The sequence below is a fragment of the Oratosquilla oratoria genome, chromosome 34, assembly GCF_046742065.1.
Source record: "Oratosquilla oratoria isolate Oo_2021 chromosome 34, ASM4674206v1, whole genome shotgun sequence".
In the NCBI taxonomy this organism is placed as follows: Eukaryota; Metazoa; Arthropoda; class Malacostraca; order Stomatopoda; family Squillidae; genus Oratosquilla; species Oratosquilla oratoria.
This window is the reverse complement of record NC_134810.1, coordinates 24,589,670-24,612,169: the sequence shown is the minus strand read 5'-3', so window position 1 is coordinate 24,612,169 and position 22,500 is coordinate 24,589,670. Positions and strand designations below refer to the sequence as shown.

Here is a 22,500-nt window from a genome sequence, read left to right as displayed (position 1 = left end):
GGGAAAGCGTACAAGAGAGGACAGGAAAGGAGAAGGGAGAGGAGGGGAGGGGAGGGGATGAGAGTGAGAGAAGGGAAAGAGGGAGAAAGAGAGACAAGGGAGACAAAGGAGAGAGATAGAATGGGGTGATGGGGAGAAAGAGATAGACAGAATGGAAAGAAATGAGAAGAAAGGTTGAGGGGAAGAAGGGAAAAGGAATGAGAAGATAGGGCAGGAGGGAAGGTGATGAAGGAGGAGGAAAGGAGAGAATGAGGAGGAGGTACGTGGAGGAGAAGGAAAGAGAAGGAGATGCGAGGATAAGGATGGGGAGGAGAAGAGAGAAATGGGAGAGGAAAGGGGAGAGTGGGGAAGGTAAGGTGAAGAAAGGAAAGAAAAATAGATGGAGAGAGAAAAACAGGGACGAGAAGGGATGGGAGGGGAATAGGGATGTGGAAGGGAATAGAGGAGAGGAGGCAAGCGGAGTGGGAGTAAAGGAGGCAGAAGAATAGAAAAGATAAAACAAGACAAGAGTAGAATAGAACAGAATAAAACAGAGTAGAGAAGAGGAAAGGAGAGGAGAAGAGAGGAGAGAAGGAGAAGAGAAGAAGAGCAGAGAAGAGTAAGATGGTCCGTGGTGACTCTTTAGACAAGAAGGTCAACTACATTTGGTCGAACATTGGAAATTGGTACTTGTATCTAAAATTTGGTTGTTGCATATGCTTCATTTGTCCTTACTCGAAAATGGACCGGTCCACGGTATTTTCTGAACTGAGCTGGAAACGGTCCAGGACAAAGGAGGTCAAGGAGATCGGAAACTTATTCAGTTGATGCAAACATGTCCATGGAATCCCCGCCCATCCCCTACCCGGACCCTCCCGGGAAAAAAAAAAAAAAAAAAAAAAAAAAAAAAAGTAGAAAAAAAAGTATAAAAAAAAAAACACAAAAAAAAAAACAGTTAAAAAAAAAAAAAAAAAAAAAACGAAGAATAGTTTCAGCCTTACCATTTCCACGAGTCTGATCTTGTGATCCTCGAGGTCTGTCTTTTTGAGGATGGCTTTGAGCAGGAGTGAGTACTTTGTGAGTCTCTGCATCGGGTGCACCAGGATATCCACCAGGCGGAGTCTGTTGCATTCCTTCTGGGTTTCACACCACTGTAAGGGTCGGATGAGAATCAGACACGAAGAAAGTGACCAGTGACGGGTGACTTTATTAATTTAATATTTAGAAGATCCTTAGGACTATAGTGATAGGGTGAGGTGGCAGGGTAGGGGGTTAGTGTGTCCTAGTAATCTAGTGTTAGTGTTAATATTATCTAGAATAGAAAATACCGTCATGATAAATCTATACATAGGTGCTCTAATATATTTCCTCAATTTCTAATTTTTCAAAAATATAAAATCATATTCCTTGCACAACTGCTTTGTTTTCAAATACCCTTTCACTGAAAAAGTGCATCATGCAAATTTTTAAAGCTGTGAGGTTGAACAAAAGAGAAAATAAAAGTAGGAGAAAAAAAAAACACTAAAGAGAAATCCATAAATCAATAGAGCAACCCGCACGCTGGATGCCCCGTTTGTTGGCCACACGTAGTTGGCTCCGCTCAGCTTGGCCCTCAGGGTGCCAGAAGAACGGAACTTTGCTCAATCACCAGGAAATTCTTTTGTGTGCTCGAAGACCTCGTGTACGTGAAGGCAGAACTTCGTGTGGTGGTAGTTGTGGTGGTGGGGGTTGTGGTGGTGGGGGTTGTGGTGGTGGTAGTTGTGGTAGTGGGGGTTGTGGTAGTAGTGGGGGTTGTGGTAGTAGTGGAGGTTGTGGTGGTAGTTGTGGTGGTGAGGGTTGTTGTGGCAGTTGTGGTGGTGAGGGTTGTTGTGGCAGTTGTGGTGGTGAGGGTTGTGGTGGTGGGGGTTGTGGTGGCAGTTGTGGTGGTGGGGGTTGTGATAGTTGTGGTGGTGGTAGTAGTGGTGGTGGTGATGGGGGTTGTGGTAGTTGTGGTGGTGGGGGTTGTGGTAGTTGTGGTGGTGGTAGTTGTGGTAGTGGGGGTTGTGGTAGTTGTGGTGGTGGGGGTGGTGGTGGTTGCGGTGGTGGGGGTTGTGGTAGTTGTGGTGGTGGTAGTTGTGGTAGTGGGGGTTGTGGTGGTGGTGGTGGTGGTGGTTGTGGTAGTTGTGGTGGTGGTGGTTGTGGTGGTGGTGGGTTGTGGGTGGTGGTGGTTGTGGTGGTGGTAGTTGTGGTGGTGGTTGTGGTGGTGGTGGTTGCTGTGGTGATGGTAGTTGTGGTGGTGGTTGCTGTGGTGATGGTAGTTGTGGTGGGGGTTGCTGTGGTGATGGTTACTGTGATGGTAGTTGTGGTGGGGGTTGCTGTGGTGATGGTTACTGTGATGGTAGTTGTGGTGGGGGTTGCTGTGGTGATGGTTACTGTGATGATAGTTGTGGTGGTGGTTGCTGTGGTGATTGGTAGTTGTGGTGGTGGTGGTTGCTGTGGTGATGGTAGTTGTGGTGGTGGTTGCTGTGGTGATGGTAGTTGTGGTGGTGGTTGCTGTGGTGATGGTAGTTGTGGTGGTGGTTGCTGTGGTGATGGTAGTTGTGGTGGTGGTTGCTGTGGTGATGGTAGTTGTGGTGGTGGTTGCTGTGGTGATGGTAGTTGTGGTGGTGGTTGCTGTGGTGATGGTAGTTGTGGTGGTGGTTGCTGTGGTGATGGTAGTTGTGGTGGTGGTTGCTGTGGTGATGGTAGTTGTGGTGGTGGTTGCTGTGGTGATGGTAGTTGTGGTGGTGGTTGCTGTGGTGATGGTAGTTGTGGTGGTGGTTGCTGTGGTGATGGTAATTGTGGTGGTGGTGGTTGTGGTAGTTGTGATAGTGGGGGTTGTGGTGGTGGTAGTTGTGGTAGTGGTAGTTGTGGTAGTGGTAGTTGTGGTGGTGGTTGTTATGGTGGTGGTAGTTGTGGTGATAGTTGTAGTGGTAGTAGTTGTAGTGGTAGTAGTTGTAGTGGTAGTAGTTGTAGTGGTAGTAGTTGTAGTTGTGGTGGTAGTTGTTGTGATTATTCTTGTTTTTGTTGTGGTTGTTTTTGTTGTTATTTTTAACGTCTAGGGAGAGGACCAATAACGGGTACCTGCTTAATTGTGGTGGCTCTACAAGATGGTCAGTGAAGCTACCCATTTTCCAAATCCATCAACATCCTCATCTAAAGGTATCAAAGTCTTCTAACTCCATTCACATATCATCATCTTACAATATCATTCACATACGCGAACGCATTTTTTTATTTATCCCGATTTTGGACTACATAACAAAGCTATACACTCGTTCATGATTCTTAAGTAGTTTTATCCTCTATAAACTGCATACGCGTTTATTTACCTTAATGTTTATGACATATTTTGTCACTCATATTTGGTAAAAAGATATTCATTAACTATTCTTATCGCATCCTGTCGTCTCTCTACCTCCTTTTTTCATATCGCCCCCTCATTAACAATGGCAATATCAATATCAAACAATAATAATATAGAAATAGCAAGGGTGACTAACAATAATTATATATATATATATATATATATATGTATATGTATATATATATGTATATATATATATACACATACATACACTGTATGTACAGGGTGTGCCTAAAATGTACTGGAGACTACAAGCAATGTGACTCACTCACCGCTAAATACATCTTGAAACACTCGTTCTCATGATACTTCTCCTTGCAGTACAGTTGGCAATTGCTCTGCTCAAGACAGTAGCGCGTATAAGGGTGGAATATTTCGTCGAACTGTGAAAGAAAAAATAATTATATCAATAACAATGGTAATTTTAATATAAAACAACAATAATATAGAAATAATAAAAGACAATAATATTTGATGATGATAATATAACAATATTACTGCTAATGATATTACTACTACTAATACCAATACAATAATATCAATAACAATAATTATAACAATAAGAATAATGATTATAACAAAAATAACAAAAATAACAATAAACTAAAAAAAAACACAATAAAAATAGCATAATGATAATAATAAAAATAAAAATAACAATATAAACAATATAAACAATAAAAGCAATAGAAATACCAAAAACAATAAAAATAACCAATAAAAACAATAAAATAAAATAATAACAATAATAATGACAACCATAATAATGACAATAACAATAACAATAATAATAATAACTAACAGCAATAACGATAGCAATAACAATAATGATAATAATAATAAAACAGTAATAATAACAATGATAATAATAAACTTGTTCTTATATTATGAATTTTTAATAAACCAACAAACGATAAACACTGATGTATCAGTATTTGCAAAGAGAGGCCATCAAATCTGGGTCCTGAGCGACATTTCCTGGAATCAACGTAATACAATGACAATGGGGTCTGCCAAAGTATTCGTCTAAGCTCGTTTTCTTTCAAATATCGGGAACTAGGAAAGGCGCGATACAATTCTTCTTAGGTTTGAAAAGGAACAGGTGACATAACTAAAACAATAGATGACTAAATAAATTAGATAAAATAAAGTAAAAAACAAATTAAGAAATGAAAAAACAGAAATGCTACATAGATAAATAACTTGTTAATTATATAAGTAAATGAAATTACAATTATTTCAGATTATGTAGGAAAGAATGATTTCAAGCATTTTGTAGTGGAGACTGGCCAAACCACTGTAAGAGATCTGTCCCAAAAATTAGTTCCCTCCCATATATATATATATATATGTATATATATATATATATATATATATATATATATATATATATACATATATATACATATATATATATATATATATACATATATATATATATACATATATACATATATATACATATATATACATATATATACATATATTATATAATATATATATATATATATGATATATATATTATATATATAGTATATATATATAATATATATATATATATATATATATTATATATATTATATATATATAAATGTATATATAAATATATATATATATATACATACTATATGCACAGGATGTTTCTAAAATGTACTCTTTAAAATGTTTCGTAAATTTGTTGAATCTCACTGTGTCTGGAAAATAAATGGTGGTCATCAGTTTGAACATTTGCGAACACGAAGGTTAGATGGGGGAGGGAGACTAGACTAGAATAGGGGGGAAAGGATTTAATTTCGCTTTGATTTCGAACTGATGACCACTATTTTTCCTGGTACAGTTGATAAAGCGCGACCTGTGGAAACGACAATGCGACAGTACTTCTATATATTTTGTATTTACACCGTGAACATAAACATAACATAAAAATGAAGGAAATTACAAGAGACCATAAGGCCTACACTAGGCAGTTCCATGTCCCTTATCACCAGTCATCCCTATCCATAAAGTTGTCTAATCTTTTCTTAAAACAACCGATAGTTTCAGCGCTCACTACATGGTTACTAAGTCTATATCATTCTTTGACCATTACAGGGAGTCCTGCCCTGTTGTCTTAACATGATGACCTTGTTTGCGTCACCCTTGTTAAAGCCTTTGATCCATTTGAACACCTCTATTAGATCACCTGTCACTCTGCGTCTTTCCAGAGTTAAGGTGCTAAGCCTGTCCTCGTGAGGTAGATTTCTGAACCCATGTATTATTTTGGTCATTCTCTGTACTGATTCTAGTGTACTGCAAAGTCAAGGATGGGTCTAACTAACGCCAGATAGAGTTGATAATTACCTCTGCACTTTTATTCGTAACCGTCCTAGCAATGAAACCTAATGCGCTGTTAGCTTTATTTCTGGTGTTAATGCACTATTTTCTGGGTTTAAGGTCGGGACTCACTAGAACTCCCAAGTCTCTCTTGCACTCAGTTTTCTCTCTCTCTCTATTGGCTACCTGCTTTCTGGGTTATGTAAACCCCCGTTTAACACGCTGCACTTTGAGATATTGAAATCCATTTACCATTTCACCGACCATGTGAACAATTTGTTAAAATCCTCCTGCAGAATCTCGGCGTTTTCTCCTGACCTAATTAGGCGTCCTATTTTAGTGTCATCCCATTATCCAAGTCGTTTATATACAAAATGAACAATAAGGGACCCAAGACCGAGCCTTGGGGAACTCCATTAGAAACACCATTTGGATTTTACACGGTTTATGATAACTCTCTGCTTTCTGTTATTGATCCAAGCTCTAATCCATTCGAACACTTTTCCTCCTATGCCATGAGCTTTGACTTTATTTAGTAGTCTCATGAGACTCATGACTGCCCTTCCCACGCTCGGACAGGACGATCCAGTGTCCAAAGAGCCCTCACTGCCTAAGAACTCCTGCCCACGTGTTTACCAAACGTGGGCTGATGCAATACTGTGAGTCGAAGGCCATTAGAGTGGGACATTATTCTCTATATAACAATCTAACCATCAAAACCCTTTAATTGGATTAAGGAGTGTGCGTCCGCCACGCCAAGACCTTACGGTTCTTGTGCAGATGGGCAATAAGACTAATATTGTAAATTGAACTCTGATTAGTTCCATTAACTCTTCGAACAGTAGTCTCTCATGGATACAGCGAAACGTTTCAAATAGAGAGTATATTTCTTTTGGACAAAGAGAGACAGAAAGAGGCAGATATATATATATATATATATATATATATATATATATATATATATATATATATATATATATATATATATAGAGAGAGAGAGAGAGAGAGAGAGGGAGAGAGTCAGAGAGAGAGTCAGAGAGAGGTTTTAACATACGAACCCTTAGGCATGGTGGAACTGAAACAACATCGAGGAGTACTATCCCAAGGACCTGCACTTACCCTGAAGAAGGCGTCGTAGAGGATGGTGGGGTCGAGGGGCTCCTTGGCTTGGCAGGAGTTCTCCAGCATGACGAGGATGTGCTCCTTCCAGAACTTGAGGTTGGCCGCGTAGATCTCCTGGATGTTGCTGAAGAGTTTGTCGGTGTCGATCTCGTACAAGAGGGACTCGTTCTGCAGGTTGCACAGGCAGGCCAGGAACAACTGAAGAAAAGTAAATGACATAACCACATAAGTAAATAAGTTATGAATATAGATAAATAATATATTAATAAGTGATAAATTGATAATTAATAACGTAGTCAGTCTTTGGCACCAGACATAACTGAGACAATGCCTCGTGTTTTACCAACCCGTAGCCTCACAAGAGCCGGCAACGGTCCTTGGAAGCTCCATGGCAGTGGAACGTGGTAGCTAATCGAACAAGGCCACTGGCGTTTCAAGGCGAGAAGCAAATGGTTCGAATCCCGCTAGGGAACCAACGCGTAACGGCAATATGATCATTATATGGTCTTAAATCCTCCAAAATCTTTGGCAAAGGTCATCATGCCAAGCCCCCTCGCAAGGCCGCGAGGCAGACAAATAAACGCATATATTTATCAATACAAATAAACATAGGTAATTCTGATGATGACGGTAATGATAATGATGGCAACAGTGATGATGATGATGATGATGACGATGATGGCTGATGATTAGTTAATCAAAATCATTTCACCGACCAAAACCAGCGCTTCTATCCTTGGGGACAAAATCACACTGAAGAGGTGAAAACACAAAGGTAGTAGAGAGATTTAAAGAGAGGGAAGCAGAGGAGTGGGATAGTAGGAGTGATAATGATGATTGTGAGGATGATGATGATGATAGTGATGATGGCGATGACGGCGATAATGATGATGATAATGATTATGATGATGATGATGGTGATGATGTTGTTGTTGATGATGATGATGATGATGGTGATGAGGCTATTAATAATAATATATTGTATTTCAACCGCAGCTCACTTCTCCCGGTAATTGGTTGCCCGGGGGGGTGGGTGGGTGGACTCTCATCACTAGATTGGTCATCATTATCCATGGGGAACTGATAATCATCCTCAACTTGCATAACGAGATGCGATTGGCTCTGAGCTACCCCCCCACACTCCCCATCCCTCCCCTCCCCCCACCATCCTCATAGTCCAAAGACAGACTTCAGCTGAATAAAATAGCCTGGCGGCAGCCGGGGTAGATATACAATTCTACAGTAGGGAAAAGGTGAAATAACGGCATAGGTGGTGGTTCGGATCCCGCTTCGAGTCAACGCGGGGAGGCAGTTAAGCGCGTAATGTTTAAGTAAATCGCCCCAAAAAACCCTGCAAAGGCTAGCATGTCTATGCACCTCGCAGAGATAGACACTGTAGAAATGCTGCGAATTCATTATAACGGGAAGATATATGATAATGATAGTAACTGTTGCCTTGAGCTTCACCGCAGCCCCACAGCAACTGGCAACGCTCCTCGGACCTTCCATAGATGGAGAGGATTGTCGCCGGTTGTTAGCCTTCATTGTGTAAAAAGATGGAGGAAACGCTGATAAAAAGAGAATTTGTGTTCAGTCCAGAGACCGAATGTCAGCCCTCAGGGTTGCACCTCCAGAAGGAGATGATGATGTAGACGATTGGGGGGATGAATCTCTCTCACGTTCCTCACGCAAGGCCACTACGTGACTGAATTTGTGTTCAGTCCAGAGACTGAATGTCAACCCTCAGGGTTGCACCTCCAGAAGGAGATGATGATGTAGACGATTGGGGGGATGAATCTCTCTCACGTTCCTCACGCAAGGCTACTACGTGTAGGTCTCCGTTGCTGGTCCCAGGGGAGGCGAGGGAAGATGAAATTCATTATAATTAAATTTCGTGTCCAATCCGGTTTTTTGCATACGTAAGAGGACTAAGAATTAATTAGCTGTAATTGTCCTTGTTCGCAACAGCTGTGACCTAAAACAATTGAGCCCCTCACTAGTCATGTCACGTCGTGTAAGGTCATTTGAGGTCATGTGATGTCATGTGAGGTCACGTGACGTCATACGAGGTCACGTCAGGTCCCACTGAAGAAGATGAAGAACAAATGTTCTTTGCGTTCAGGGGAGTCTCCCCATGAAAAGAACAAAAAGAACAAGTCGGAAACGAGGAAAATATAAAAATCTCATTAACTTGGTAATATTCATTTGCATAACCGCAATGCAAGTGCGTAATATCTGTTGTAAAATGGAAGAGAAAAAGAAATTTGGGTTTTGATAAATAGCTTCCTGAATATCGTGAGAATTGGGAGAAAAAGAGTGAGGGTACGAGTGAGAGAATATTACTTCCAATATGCCATATACCCTACCTTCTTCCCTTCCTCTCTCCCTTCCTCCTCCTCTTCCTCCTCCTCGTCCTCCTCCTCTTCCTCCTCATCGTCTTCCTCCTCTTCCTTCTCCTCCTCCTCCTCTTCCTCTTCCTCCTTCTCCTCATCCTTCCCCTCTTCCTCCTTCTCTTCTTCGCTTCCTCCTACTCTTCCTCTTTCTATTCATCCTTCCCTTCCTCCTCTTGTTCCTTTCCTCCCTCTTACCCTTTCTCCCTCTCTCCCTTTCTCCCTCTCTCCCTTTCTCCCTTTCTCCCTCTCTCCCTTCCTCCCCGGCTCCTTCCAGTCCGACACCACCCCCATCCCCCACCCCCACCCTCTCCTCCGTGCCGAGCTACTCCCAGTCCGTAGAGACAAGCTTCTGCCGTGATGGTGGTGACGATGGTGGTGGTGACGATGGTGGTGGTGGCGATGGTAGTGGTGGCGATGGTGGTGGTGGTAATGATGGCGGTTGTGGCGGTGATGGTGGTAGTGATGATGGTGGTAGTGATGATGGTGGTTGTGGTGATGATGGCGATGGTGGTGGTATTAGTGATGGTGGTGGTGATGTTGGTGATGATGGCTGTGATGATGGTGGCGATAGTGGCGGTAGTATTGGTGATGGTGGTGGTTGCGATGGTAGTGGTGATGGTGGTCGTGGTTGCGATGGTGGTGGTGATGATGATGGCGATGGTGATGATGATGGTGATGATGATGGCGATGGTGGTGGAGATGATGGTGGTGGTGATGATGGTGGTGGTGATGATGGTGGTGGTGATGATGGTGGTGATGGTGGTGATGATGATGGTTATGATGGTGGTGATGATGATGGCGATGGTAGTGGTGATGATGGTGGTGATGATGTTGATGGTGGTTATGATGATGGTGGTGAGGAGGATGGCGATGGTGGTGATGATGGTGGTGGTGATGGTGACGATGATGGTGGTGGTGATGGTGACGATGATGGTGGTGGTGAAGATGATGATGGTGATGGTTGAGGTGGTGGTAGTGGTGGTAGTGGTGGCAGTGGTGGTAGTGGTAGCATTGGTGGTAGTGGTGGTAGTGGTGGCAGTGGTAGTGGTGATGGTACTGGTATTGGTGGTGATAGTGACAGTTGTGGTGTTCATGGTGATTAATGTGTTCGGTCGTGGTGGTGGTGGTGGTGCTACTGCTCCTCCTCTCCCCTTCTTCCTCCTTCTCCTTTCTTCTTCCTCCCTCTTAGCTTCCCTTCCTCTTCCTCCTCCTCCCTTCTTCCTCCTCCTGCTCCTCCCGGGATGCGCCTTATCTACTTTGGACCACATCAAGAGGAAGAAGAAAAAGAAGATCGATCTGGTGACTGCAAGTCTCCTTTGGCCCGTCGTTGCCTTTGTGGTGCCAATTAATTAAAACCAACCACTAGAGTAGTCTCTGCTTACAAAATAAAGATAAAAAGATTATATATATATATATATGGAGAAGAAATCACTTGAACGCGTGATACTAGTATGCAGACAAACCACTGGGAAAATGAAAGAGATGAGACAGAGCGCTTTCGTCCACCTTGAAAATTTCTGAATAGACGAAAGCTCTCGGTCTCATCTCTCTCATTTTCCCAGTGGTTTGTCTGCATATATATATATATATATATATATATATATATATATATATATATATATATATATATATATATACATATATATATATATATACATATATATTATATACATATATATATATACATATATATATATATACATATGTATACATATATGTATATTTATGTATTTTATATATATATATATATATATATATACATATATGTATGTATATATATATGTATATTTATGTATCATATACATATACATGTATGTATATATATACATACATATATATCTATATATATATATATGTATACATATATATATACATATATATATATATATTACCGGGATGAAGGAATTCAATTCATAGCAATTTTCCACGCAGACAATTAACTCGCAGAAAAAAAAAGTCGTAGCGGTGCGAGGGAATCTGAAGACTTCAGAGTCTAAAAGAGTCTTGTACAGGCGGCAGCGAGAGACCGCGGTGGATGAGGGTGGGAGGGGGTGAATCGCTGGAATTTTTGAAAATTTCAAATTTCGCTTTGAACGATTGCGGGGTGCGAGTTGGAGGGCAAGAGGTGAGAGGTAGAAGGGAAGAGGTAAGAGACAGGAGGCGAAAGGTTAGAGGCCAAGAAGTAAGAGATAGAAGGGGGGAGGTAAGAGGCCAGAGGTAAGAAGGGTCTCCGTGTGTGTGTGTGTGTGTGTGTGTGTGTGTGTGTGTGTGTGTGTGTGTGTGTGTGTGTGTGTGTGTGTGTGTGTGTGTGTGTGATTCACCACAATGGTCTTGGATCACGTGTTGGACTCGTGATCGACAGCTATTTTCCTCCCAGAAGAGAGCTCAGAGCTCATATGAGCGATCTATGGGTACACGCACACACACACCCAGCTCCCCGCCCACGAGAGTTGGAGTAACAACCTGCAGCGCAGCGATACTGAAATTATTTCAGCCCTGGGGGGGATTCGAACCCCGATTGTCATATTGGGAGCAGGAAACTCTATTATATTATTATTACAATTATTATTATTATTATTATTATTATTTATTATTATTATCATATATTTTTTATCAATATTACCATTACTCATATCCTTATTGCTAGCATTATCATCATTATTGTATTTATTCATTTATTGTTACAGTATGTAATGTCCACACTTGTCGCCAGCTCTGGCGACACGGAGAGGTAATGAGCCCCACCCCCCCCGTGTATAAATGCCCACTGCTTATTTTGTACACCATTCCTTTGAAAAAGCATACGTGTTTCCTACTCCACTTACGTCATATTATATATATTTATACATATGTATAAATATATATATATATATGTGTGTATATATATAAATGTATATGTATATTCATATGTATACATATACATGTTTTATTAAAAACAACTGCGCATTCGGCGCTACAAAGCTTCTTTTTCAAGTCTTCTGAACGTAGATTTCTAGTTTTCACACACACACATATATATATATATATATATATATATATATATATATATATATATACATACATATACGCACATATATTCATAGTGTACACACACACACACACACACATACACACACACACACACACACACACACACACACACACACACACACACACACACACACGCAAACACACACGCACACACACACTTCATCCACTGTCCTCCATCAGACATTTTTATTTCATTCCACTTCAGGTCTCTCGAACTTTTCATCGCGTCGAGTAGGCAACTCTGCCCCCTCCCCCCTCCCCCCGCCTCTTTCTTCCACCTTTTACTGCTTTTCTCGAATCGACCCTCTCCTCCTGGTTCCTGGTCAGGTTCTTCCTTCCTAGCCTACTCTTCCTCCCGTTCATTCTTCTCTTCCTCTTCTTACTCCTCTTTCTGCTTCTAATCCTATCTCTCTCCTTTCTCCTCTTCCCCTTTCTGCATCTGTTTCTGTTCCTCTTCCTTCTCCTCCTCTTCCTCTTGCTTCTGCTTCTGTCCCTGCTCCTCTTCCTCCTGCTTCTGCTCCTCTTCCTCTTCTTCCTGGTCCTCCTCTTCCTACTCCTCCCCTTCCTCCTTCTCTTCTCTTTCAGCTGAATCAGAATGGCATTCCCCTCACAACCATATTTTCCTTTATTCTTAGAGTTATTTTTTCCTTACATGACTCAGTTTAATGATTTCGTTCTGGTCAACGCCGCACGATTCCATTCAGCTTGGAGACCCTCAGGTGTCCAAAACGTGGCTCCAAGACTTCTTCGTCTCTCTGAGTCCTGGGTCCAATGATGGGTACATGCTTCTGGTGCCCTCGCCTTCTGCCAAGAAGTACTCACTGTTCTTGGCTTCTAAAAGTCAGTCTAGGTTCTCTGGATTGTAAATCCCAGCCTTCCCGGGCACACTCCGGAAGTCTCTCTGGTCTGAGTTTTCTGCCTTTGATGGAATCCTTTCCCTCTTGCGGCCAAATCCCAAGACGCCGGAAGATCTTGCCGATACTTCTTTACTCTTTTGGTCTGCCTGATCTCTTTGGATGCAGCAGGCAAACCACACTACGAGTCCCCACAGTCCCTTCCTGTCCCTAACCATCCTTTCCCCACTCACTCCCCACCCCGTGACCTTTCCCCTCACTCACCCCTCCCTGACCTTCCCCGCCCCCTGACCTTTCCCATTGTCCTGGAGGGTCTTGAATCCAGCAAGGTACCCCATATCCACCAATAGCTCCTCCCACCAACACCCTTCGAATCCGCCCCCTTCTTAGGCTCCACCCCTCCCCCTGTTTAAGCTCCTCCCACTTTTGTTGACTGTGTAGCCTACTCAGCACACAACAGTTCTTCAACCGATCTCTCTCGTGACCTAATTATGGATCAAAGGGTTTTGCCACCGGTTGGGTTTCTGGTTCTATTGTTACTCGCCTCTTGTCCTGTCCATTCCACGGTACAGAGGCCGCGTTTCATTTCGACATAATTTCCCACATGAAGTGACGAGATGGGAAGGAACTTAAATAGGAGTTAATTGTCCTTGTAAAGGGTGTGTTGCTTTGAATAGACCAATCCCTTTATAGGAGGGAAAGGACCTTTATTAGATTTGTGTATATATAGGAACACGTACACACATACATGCACACACAGACACACACAGACACGCACGCACACACACGTGTACACACACATACACACACACACACATACACACACACACACACACACACACACACACACACACACACACACACACACATACACACATACACATACAGACACACACACGCCCGCACACATGCGCACCCACACACTCATACACACACACACACAGACACGCACACTTATGGACACATACACACACATATGCACACACATACACACATATGCACACATACACGCATATATGCACACACATACACACATATGCACACACACACGCATATATATATATATATATATATATATATATATATATATATATATATATATACATATACACGAGAACTTCGAGTAAATAGCTCGATAACGCCTGAGGATGACAACGACAGAAACTCTGGTTGTGCAAGCCGGAACAAGAATTTCTGACAAGTTATGTTCTCGGGTATCTGGGTGCAGCTGTGGGTGGCCAGCTTTCCACGTGTGAAAAGGTGTAAGAAATACATTTGAAATTAATAGAAACCCTGGTCCCCGTCCGGAGACCGAGTGCCAGCCTCTCAGGGCCACCACAAGCAAGCAATGTGTCTTGTTGCATTGCTTCTGACCCGAGCAGTGGGCTGGAGACAGGGATGGCCCCTCATCCACGAGGAGCTAATAAGAGAGGGGAAGGAATGGGTGTGGGATGGGTGAAGATTATCCTTCATGTCTTGGCTGGCTACCTGGAGAAGAAGCTTTTCGGTATATAAATAGATACAGTAGATAGATCGATAGACAGATGGAGAGATAGATCGATAGACAGGTAAACAGGTAGGTAGGCAGATAGATAGATCGATAGACAAATAGATAGGTAGATATGTAGATAGATCGATAGGCAGACAGCTAGAGAGGTAGATAGGTCGGTAGACAGATAGACAGGTAGGAAGGTAGATAGATAGGTAGATAAATAGTTACATAGATAATATTTTCCAATCCGGAAGGTACAACATTCATTTCCCAGTTTATGTACTGATCACTGATCGACCGAGAGCACTTGCTGTCCTCTTCCTTTACCAATTCGAAGCATCTCACCGTTGTCATGGCAACACTGCACTCCCTTGGTCTTAGTTTCATGAGACACAGGGTCTCTTTTGACCCTGATAAAAGGTCTCAAGGTTGTCTATAAGGGGGGAAAGGGTCTTTGGTATATATGATATAATGTGTATGTTCGTTTTTTTTTTTTAGTGGGTTTTTAAATTTTTACTTTTTTTTTACATTTCTGCTGTTCTTTGAAGTAAAAAAAATGAAAAAGGAAAGAATTGGAGAAATGAAAGAAAAGAAAAAAGGAATGAAGAGGAATAAGAAAGAAAAAGAAGAAAAAATTAAAAATGAAGAAAAAGTAAGAAAAAAGAAAGGAAAGGAAAAGAGGATATAAAAGAAAAGTAGGAAAGAAAAGTGAAAGGGATAAAATAAAATGGCTGAAGTGTTGTGCATTCAGCAGGCGACCAAAATTACGACTCAGAATAAAAACATAATTGATCAAATTTTCCTCCTGATTGAGAAGAGGAGGAGGAGGAGGAGGAGGAGGAGGAGGAGGTGGCGCGTCTCGTCTGGTAACACCGATAATTTCGGTTTTGATCAGAAACAAATTAAAAACGAGTCGGATGTCTGGCTCATCAAGGCAAAACTCGTTTTCATTCTTACTTGATTAGGTTAGGTTAGGTTAATTTAGATTAGGTTAGATGAGGCTAGGTTAGGTTAGGCTAGGTTAGATTAGGTTAACTGAGGTGAGGTTAGGTTTAGGCTAGGTTAGATTAGGTTAGGTTAGGTTAGATGAGGTTAGGTTAGGTTAAGTTAGGTTAGATGAGGTTAGGTTAGATGAGGTTAGGTTAGATGAGGCTAGGTTAGGTTAGGCTAGGTTAGGTTAGGCTAGGTTAGATTAGGTTAACTGAGGTGAGGTTAGGTTTAGGCTAGGTTAGATTAGGTTAGGTTAGGTTAGATGAGGTTAGGTTAGGTTAGGTTAGGTTAGGTTAGATGAGGTTAGGTTAGGTTAAGTTAGGTTAGATGAGGTTAGGCTAGGTAAGGATAGGTTAGCTGAGGTTAGGTTAGGTTAAGCTAGGTTAGGCAACAGTCTCTCGTTATATTCTAGTACCCTCCCATTCCCATCACATCATTTCATTGCAACATATCACATCACCTCATAACATCATCACACCACATCACTACGCCCCTGAACAGCAAGAGCCACTCGGCTCTCATCCTCCCATGTTGTCCAATCGAAATCCACGTCACTAGGAGCAAGCTTTATCAACCAATCAGAATTCATTTCACAGATTCAAGGTGTTATGTTTTATATAGTTTGTTAAGACTTATGCTGGACGATTTTATTCGGCTGAGGGCCAAGCTCTTTCACATCGTGTTATGCACAAATGATCCTTTCCCTAATCCACACAATCGTTTCATACATTCAAGAACTTGTCCACAAACCATCCAATCCTTCACCCAATCATGAAGTCTCCTATCCCAATGGTGAGGCGCCGTGTACGATTCTGGTGGATATATTGAAGCGTTGGTAAAATACAACAACAATAACAGCAGCAGCAACAACAATGAGACCAACAGCAACAACAGATAGTCTAGGGAACGACAACAACAACAACTACTACATCAACAACTGTTGTATGTGTGCTTCAGAAAAATATTCTTTAATTTTTTTAAACTGACAGGCTTAGCAGATTATGTTCTACCTAAAGTTAAACTAATTCAGTTAGGGAGGAGACTAAGTTAAACCCTTTTTTGGTCGAGATAAATCTTTTAAAATTTAAATAAAATTACCAACCACTATCCATAACCACCCAACGACCGAGCTTAACTGGCAGTTAACTAATCTCGTTCATTTCGGAGTTTGATTCAATCTACATCTGCTCTCCTAATGGCTCTCATCAAACTCGTTTCCAGCTTTGGAATCCACATTAGAGCGTCGCTACTTGTGGCGGAGGTCAAGAGAGGAGTCGGATCGAGTCCTACTCAGCAGCAAGCGAGTTCGTAGAGAGAACAACATTCTACATTAGGTTTTCCTGCCTCATAAGGTCCTTCAGCCACACACACACACACACGCACACACACACACACACACACACACACACACACACACACACACACACACACACACACACACACACACACACACACACACACACACACACACTATATATATATATATATGTATATATATATATATATATAGATGTATGCGTATGTATATACATATACTGACCAGCCTCTCTACCCTATATACTTCACAAACAACTTCCTGAACGTGTGCAGAACAATGCCACATTCTTCTGTAGATACAATACATACTTTTGTTACCTACATATTTCAAAAAGCGGCAAAATGGACGAAAACAAAAATAAGAACAAAAAATAGGAGAATGAAATAGAATGCTCGCAGAGGGTCACTCCGACAATAGAATAAAACTAAAGTTTGAAGTCAAATGGCGGTGTACAGAAACTCGGAAAAAAAATATTCTGGGGGAATGGAATTCATATGTGTTATACTCCCTCCCCACCCACCCCGAAAAAAAAATCTGCATTACGTACGTGATAAAAATGTCAGAACCCTGAAAAAAAAACATGCGACAAAAATGTAGGACCCTCTCCCTCCCCCCCCCCCCTAAAAAAAAAAAAATCAGGCGGGAAAAACATCTGAATATCGTCAAAAATAAATGGAAGAAAAAATTAAGAGCAAACATAATGGCATATTTTCTCATTTTTGTTGTGGGCAATTGAGTGAATAGATAAATTGATAAACAAGTAAATTAGTAAAACCACTTTTCACCTCGGATGAAGTGTCTAGAATTTTCCGGCTCGCGACCTGACCTTACCCCGGTGACTCGAAGACTTCTGGGAGTAATTAAGCCCAGTCATGTTCAGGCGATTTTATTTAACTGAAGGAAAACCCACAAGCATACGTCACAAGGTTAACCCCATATCTCAGCCTATATACATAAGAACATAAGAATGGAGGCGAATGCAAGAGACCATAAGGCCTACACTAGACAGTTTCATGTCCCTTACCCATAAAGTTATCTAACATTCTCTGAAAACAACAAATTGTTTCAGGGCTCACTATGTGGTTACTAAGTCTATTCCATTCGAACCACTCTCTTCGTAAATCAGTTCTTGCCTATTTCCCTCGCCTAAATTAGTCCATTACGAGTCATACCTTGCCGGTATGTTATGATGACCTTGCGTGCATCATCCTTGTTGAAGCCCTTGACCCATTTGAATACCTGTATTAGATCACCCTGCACTCTCACATTGAGTCTAGGTGACGTCAAGTGATTCTCTTCAGTTAAGAGAGATCCTTGTTGACGCCATACTGAGTTTTCGTTAAGACTTATGAGGTTGTGACAAAGACTGACATTTTTATTCATCTCAGTGGAGATTCTTGACCTCAAAACGGGTCATCTCTCAGCTGAGGAGAGTTTTACGTTTATATGCATTTATATATACAGTAAAATGTCTCAATTTCCAATTTCTTGCAAAATTAATAAATAAAATAAAATTAACAAATAGATAAGTGAATAGATGAATGTATAAATGAATAGATATATAAATCGATAAATAAATACATAAACAAAATAAAAATAGATAAATTGAAAAACGAACGACTAAATAAACAAGTGAATGATTAAATAAATGAATAAATGAATGAATGAATAAGCAAATGAATAAGAAGGATGCTTCTCTCGCTCCTATTCTCTGCTCCATTATGTCAGCCTTTTACAACACACAGGGAACGCAGTGTCGATATTCTTGTCCCTCGCCATAAGGTAAACTCAGAAACTTGGGACAACATTTATACAGTGCGATACCGTGATGGAATTATTGAAATAAATAGATAAATAAGTATATAAATATAGATAAATTAATCAATATAGAGATGAATTAATGAATAAAGAAATAAAGACATTTGAGGCAACATTTCTTGAGTAATAATAGATGAAAGTAACATGTCGCAAAAAATCTAATTTGCAAATGCACAAAAAAGAAAAAAAAATCTAATCAAGAAATGCACTTTTTCACTTCATTCGTGCTGATAATTAGTCGAGCTAACATTTATTTCCCAAGCATATGGATGGAATGAAAAGGCAGTGTCAGGAATTCTCCCCCCCTCTCTCTCTCTCTCTCTCTATCTCTCTCTCTCTCTCTCTCTCTCTCTCTCTCTCTCTCTCTCTCTCTCTCTCTCTCTCTCTCTCTCTCTCTTCTTTAAGTGCCCCAGGGATCAGTGTCGGTTCCCTACGACTGGTGGTCTCACAAGACAGACGTCAGAGTGGATCGTCTCTTTGCCAATCATCTTCAAAGCCTGATGACACTCATCTTCATTTGGACGTGCAACCTCAGGGGGCTGATACTCGGTCTCTGAACTGGGCCTAAGATCTCTATGTTTGTATGTATATATGTATGTATGTATGTATGTATGCACGTATTTATGAATGTATGTATGCATGTATGTATGCACGTATTTATGAATGTATGTATGCATGTATATGTGTATCCATGTGTGTATGCATGCATATATATGTATGTATGTATGTATGTATGTATGTATGTATGTATGTATGTATAATTTATGAGAGAAGGCGGCGACCCCGAACATGAAAAAGTTAAGAAAATGGTGCTATGGTGAAAGAAAAGTGGAGCAAATTTAATTAACCTTTTGCACCACAGCTTATTTGCACGTTATCACGTTATATTGGTTTCCATAGAAACCCATCTTCCCTAACCTGGTCGCAGTTTCAGGCTTCTTTGCCTGTTTGCCTTCTGGAAATCTTATCACAACGAATGGAAATGTTAATATCTTGGTGATATTATACGCTGTCACTTATAGAATAGGGATATCGATGGCAATTTTTTTTTATCTTTTTTTATTTTTTTTATTTGGGGGAGGGGGGGCTAGTGAAACCCCTATGGACTAGTCACGCGTGTTATTTGTTTATATATTTTTATTTATTTGTTTATCTATCTTTTTATATATTTTGATTTATTTATTCTATTTTCTGAGATTCATCTTCACTTAGAAAAGAATGTTAATAGTTTTTAGCTTCTACTATGGAACAGGTGACAATTATCTACGAGTATATGCTTGTGGTGGTTCTGCAAGATGGACAGCGAAGCTGCCCATTTTCAAAACCCGTCAACCCCCTCCTTCACCTCCATCAGGAGGTGGAGTCCTGAGGGGCTGTCATTCGGTCTCCGGACTGAGCCCAAGACCTCTCTTGATCACTTTCAACTATATATATATATATATATATATATATATATATATATATATATATATATATATATATATATATATATATATATATATATATATATGTATATATATAGATCTTTTCACATATAGAGAGTTGATCATAGGCGACTCTTTCCTTTCCCGTTACCATTTTCAACCGATGAGATAGAAGTGGTCCCCAACAGAGAAAACAGTTCAACATATCTTCCCAGAGAGATCTTTCTTAGGGGCAGAGGATTGTTGACAGCCGTTATGGGATTGAGGGTTTTCCAATTAATGGAACTCGTGGCAATAATTATCATTATTTAACTCCCACACCTCTACCACCCCCGACCCTTTGATTTCGAAGAAGATAAGAAAGGAGGAGACTACTACAAGACACCACAAGGTAGTTCCATGTCCCTTAACACCTGCCATCTCCACACATAAAGTCAAATCATCTTCTGTTAAAACAACCAACTCTTCCAGCGGTTATTCCATTCGTTGACCGCTGTTGGTAAACCAGTTCTTGCCTATTTCCTTCTTAAACCTAAATTTGCCCAACCGACGAGGGGTACTTACGTCGGTGATGACCTTGAGCATGTGTATGTAGGTGACCTCCGTCTCCACGAGCTCCCAGATGGCACTCTGCTGTTGCTCCTGTCTGTCCGTCAGCTTCCCGGAGGAGAGGTGGTCCCGAAGGCCTTCCTCGAAGACGACTTCTGCAGAAGAAGAAGAAGAAGAAGAAGGTGAGGGGCGTACGAAAGAAAACGCGTAGTTGAGGAAGAGTGGGGAAAGAAAGAGGAATAACAGGAAGACAAAGAGGAAGAATATGAAAGGACATAGAAGAATAGGAAGAAGAAGATGAAGAAAAACAATGATAACAATAAGTGGTGGTGAGGACCCTACGCCAGGAGGAGCTGAGTAGCTGCGGCCGAAGCCGTCATCTTTGGCCTATTATGTGCTTGGACTGTTGGTTGGGGCAGGTAATTAACAGTTACCGCTGGGAATCGGAGAGAAGTTCAGGAATCGAACCCACAACCAAGCAAATGCGAGACCAGCACGCTTTCGATTACGTCATCGGCGTACATCAGCATAAAGAGTGGGAAGAGAAAGAGAAAGGAGAACAAAGAAGATAGAATGGTGGGAGGGAGAAAGAGAAGAGGTAAGAGGGGGGGAGCAAAAGGGGGAAGGAAGGAGGAGAGGAGTGAGGAAAGTAGGAAGGGAAGTAGTGAGGAAAGAAGGAAGAGAGAAGGAGGGGAGAGGAGAGGAGGGGAAAGAAGAAGAGGGGAGAGTAGAGGAGGTGAGAGGAGAGAAGGGGAGGGGAGAGGGGGAAAATAGAGGAGGGGAGGGGAGAGGGGAGAGGGTGAGAACAGAGGAGGGGAAGGGAGAGGGGAGAGGAGAGGAGGGGAGAGAAGAGGAGGGAAGAGGAAAGCAGGGAAGAGGAAAGCAGGGAAGAGGGGAGAGGGGAGGTGGGGAGAAAGGGAGAGGGGAGGAGAGAAGGGGAAAGGAGGGAAGAAGGGAGGAGGGAAGGAAAGGAGGAAGAGGAGAGGGAGGAAGAGGAGAGGAAGGAAGAGGAGAGGAGGGAAGAGGGGAGGAGGGGAGAGGAAAGAAGAGGGGAGGAAAGAAGAGGGGAGGAGGGAAGAGGGGAGGAGGGGAGAGGAAAGAAGAGGGGAGGAAAGAAGAGGGGAGGAGGGAAGAGGGAAGGAAGGAAGAGGGAAGGGGGAAAAGGAAAGAGGAGAGGAGGGAAGAGGAGAGGAAGGAAGAGAAGAGAAGGGAAGAGGGGAGGAGGGAAGGGGGAGAAGGGGAAGAGAGAAGAGGAAGGGAGGGAAGAGGAAAGGAGGAAAGAGGAGAGGAAGGAAGAGGAGGGGAGGGGAGGGGGGAAAGGGGAAGAGAGAAGAGGAAGGGAGGGAAGACCGGAGGAGGGAAGAGGAAAGGAGGGAAGAAGAGAGGAAGGAATAAAAGAAGAGGGAAGGGGAATAAGTTAGAGGAAGGGCGAGGGAGAGGAATTAGTGGAAGGGGTATGAGGAGGTGGAAGTGGAAGAAAAAGGAGAAAGAAAGTGGAAAAAGGAAAGGAGAGGAGGATGGAGAGGGACGATGGAGAGGGACGATGGAAAGGGAAAAGGAGGAAGACATCAAATCCCTATGAAAATACAAATATATTCTCTGAAACGTATAACACAGCCATTACATTATGTGAACATTTTATCTCCTTCCTCATCATCAAAAGCTCTACCCACTCGTTATATATATATATATATATATATATATATTATATATATATATATATATATATATATATATATATATATATATATATATAACAACAGTGATTAGAGATACATTTTTATCAACCACAATGAACTTTAATTCTAAGCCATCTAGGCGCTGGTAGTGTTG

The 22,500-nt window shown here is 41.5% G+C and overlaps 1 protein-coding gene across 2 annotated transcripts in view; it reads right to left on the bottom strand.

Moving 5' to 3' along the window:
• The window catches only part of LOC143018115 (uncharacterized), a 494,912-nt gene that overhangs the window by 19,283 nt on the left and 453,129 nt on the right, over positions 1-22,500 (bottom strand). For both annotated transcript variants that reach the window (XM_076173237.1, XM_076173238.1), the window contains exons 13-16: positions 20,683-20,822; positions 6,797-6,997; positions 3,637-3,747; positions 981-1,130 (exon numbers count right to left, since the gene is read on the bottom strand). In XM_076173237.1, coding sequence (XP_076029352.1) covers positions 981-1,130; positions 3,637-3,747; positions 6,797-6,997; positions 20,683-20,822 — 602 coding nt within the window. The remainder of the gene's footprint in view (positions 1-980; positions 1,131-3,636; positions 3,748-6,796; positions 6,998-20,682; positions 20,823-22,500) is intronic.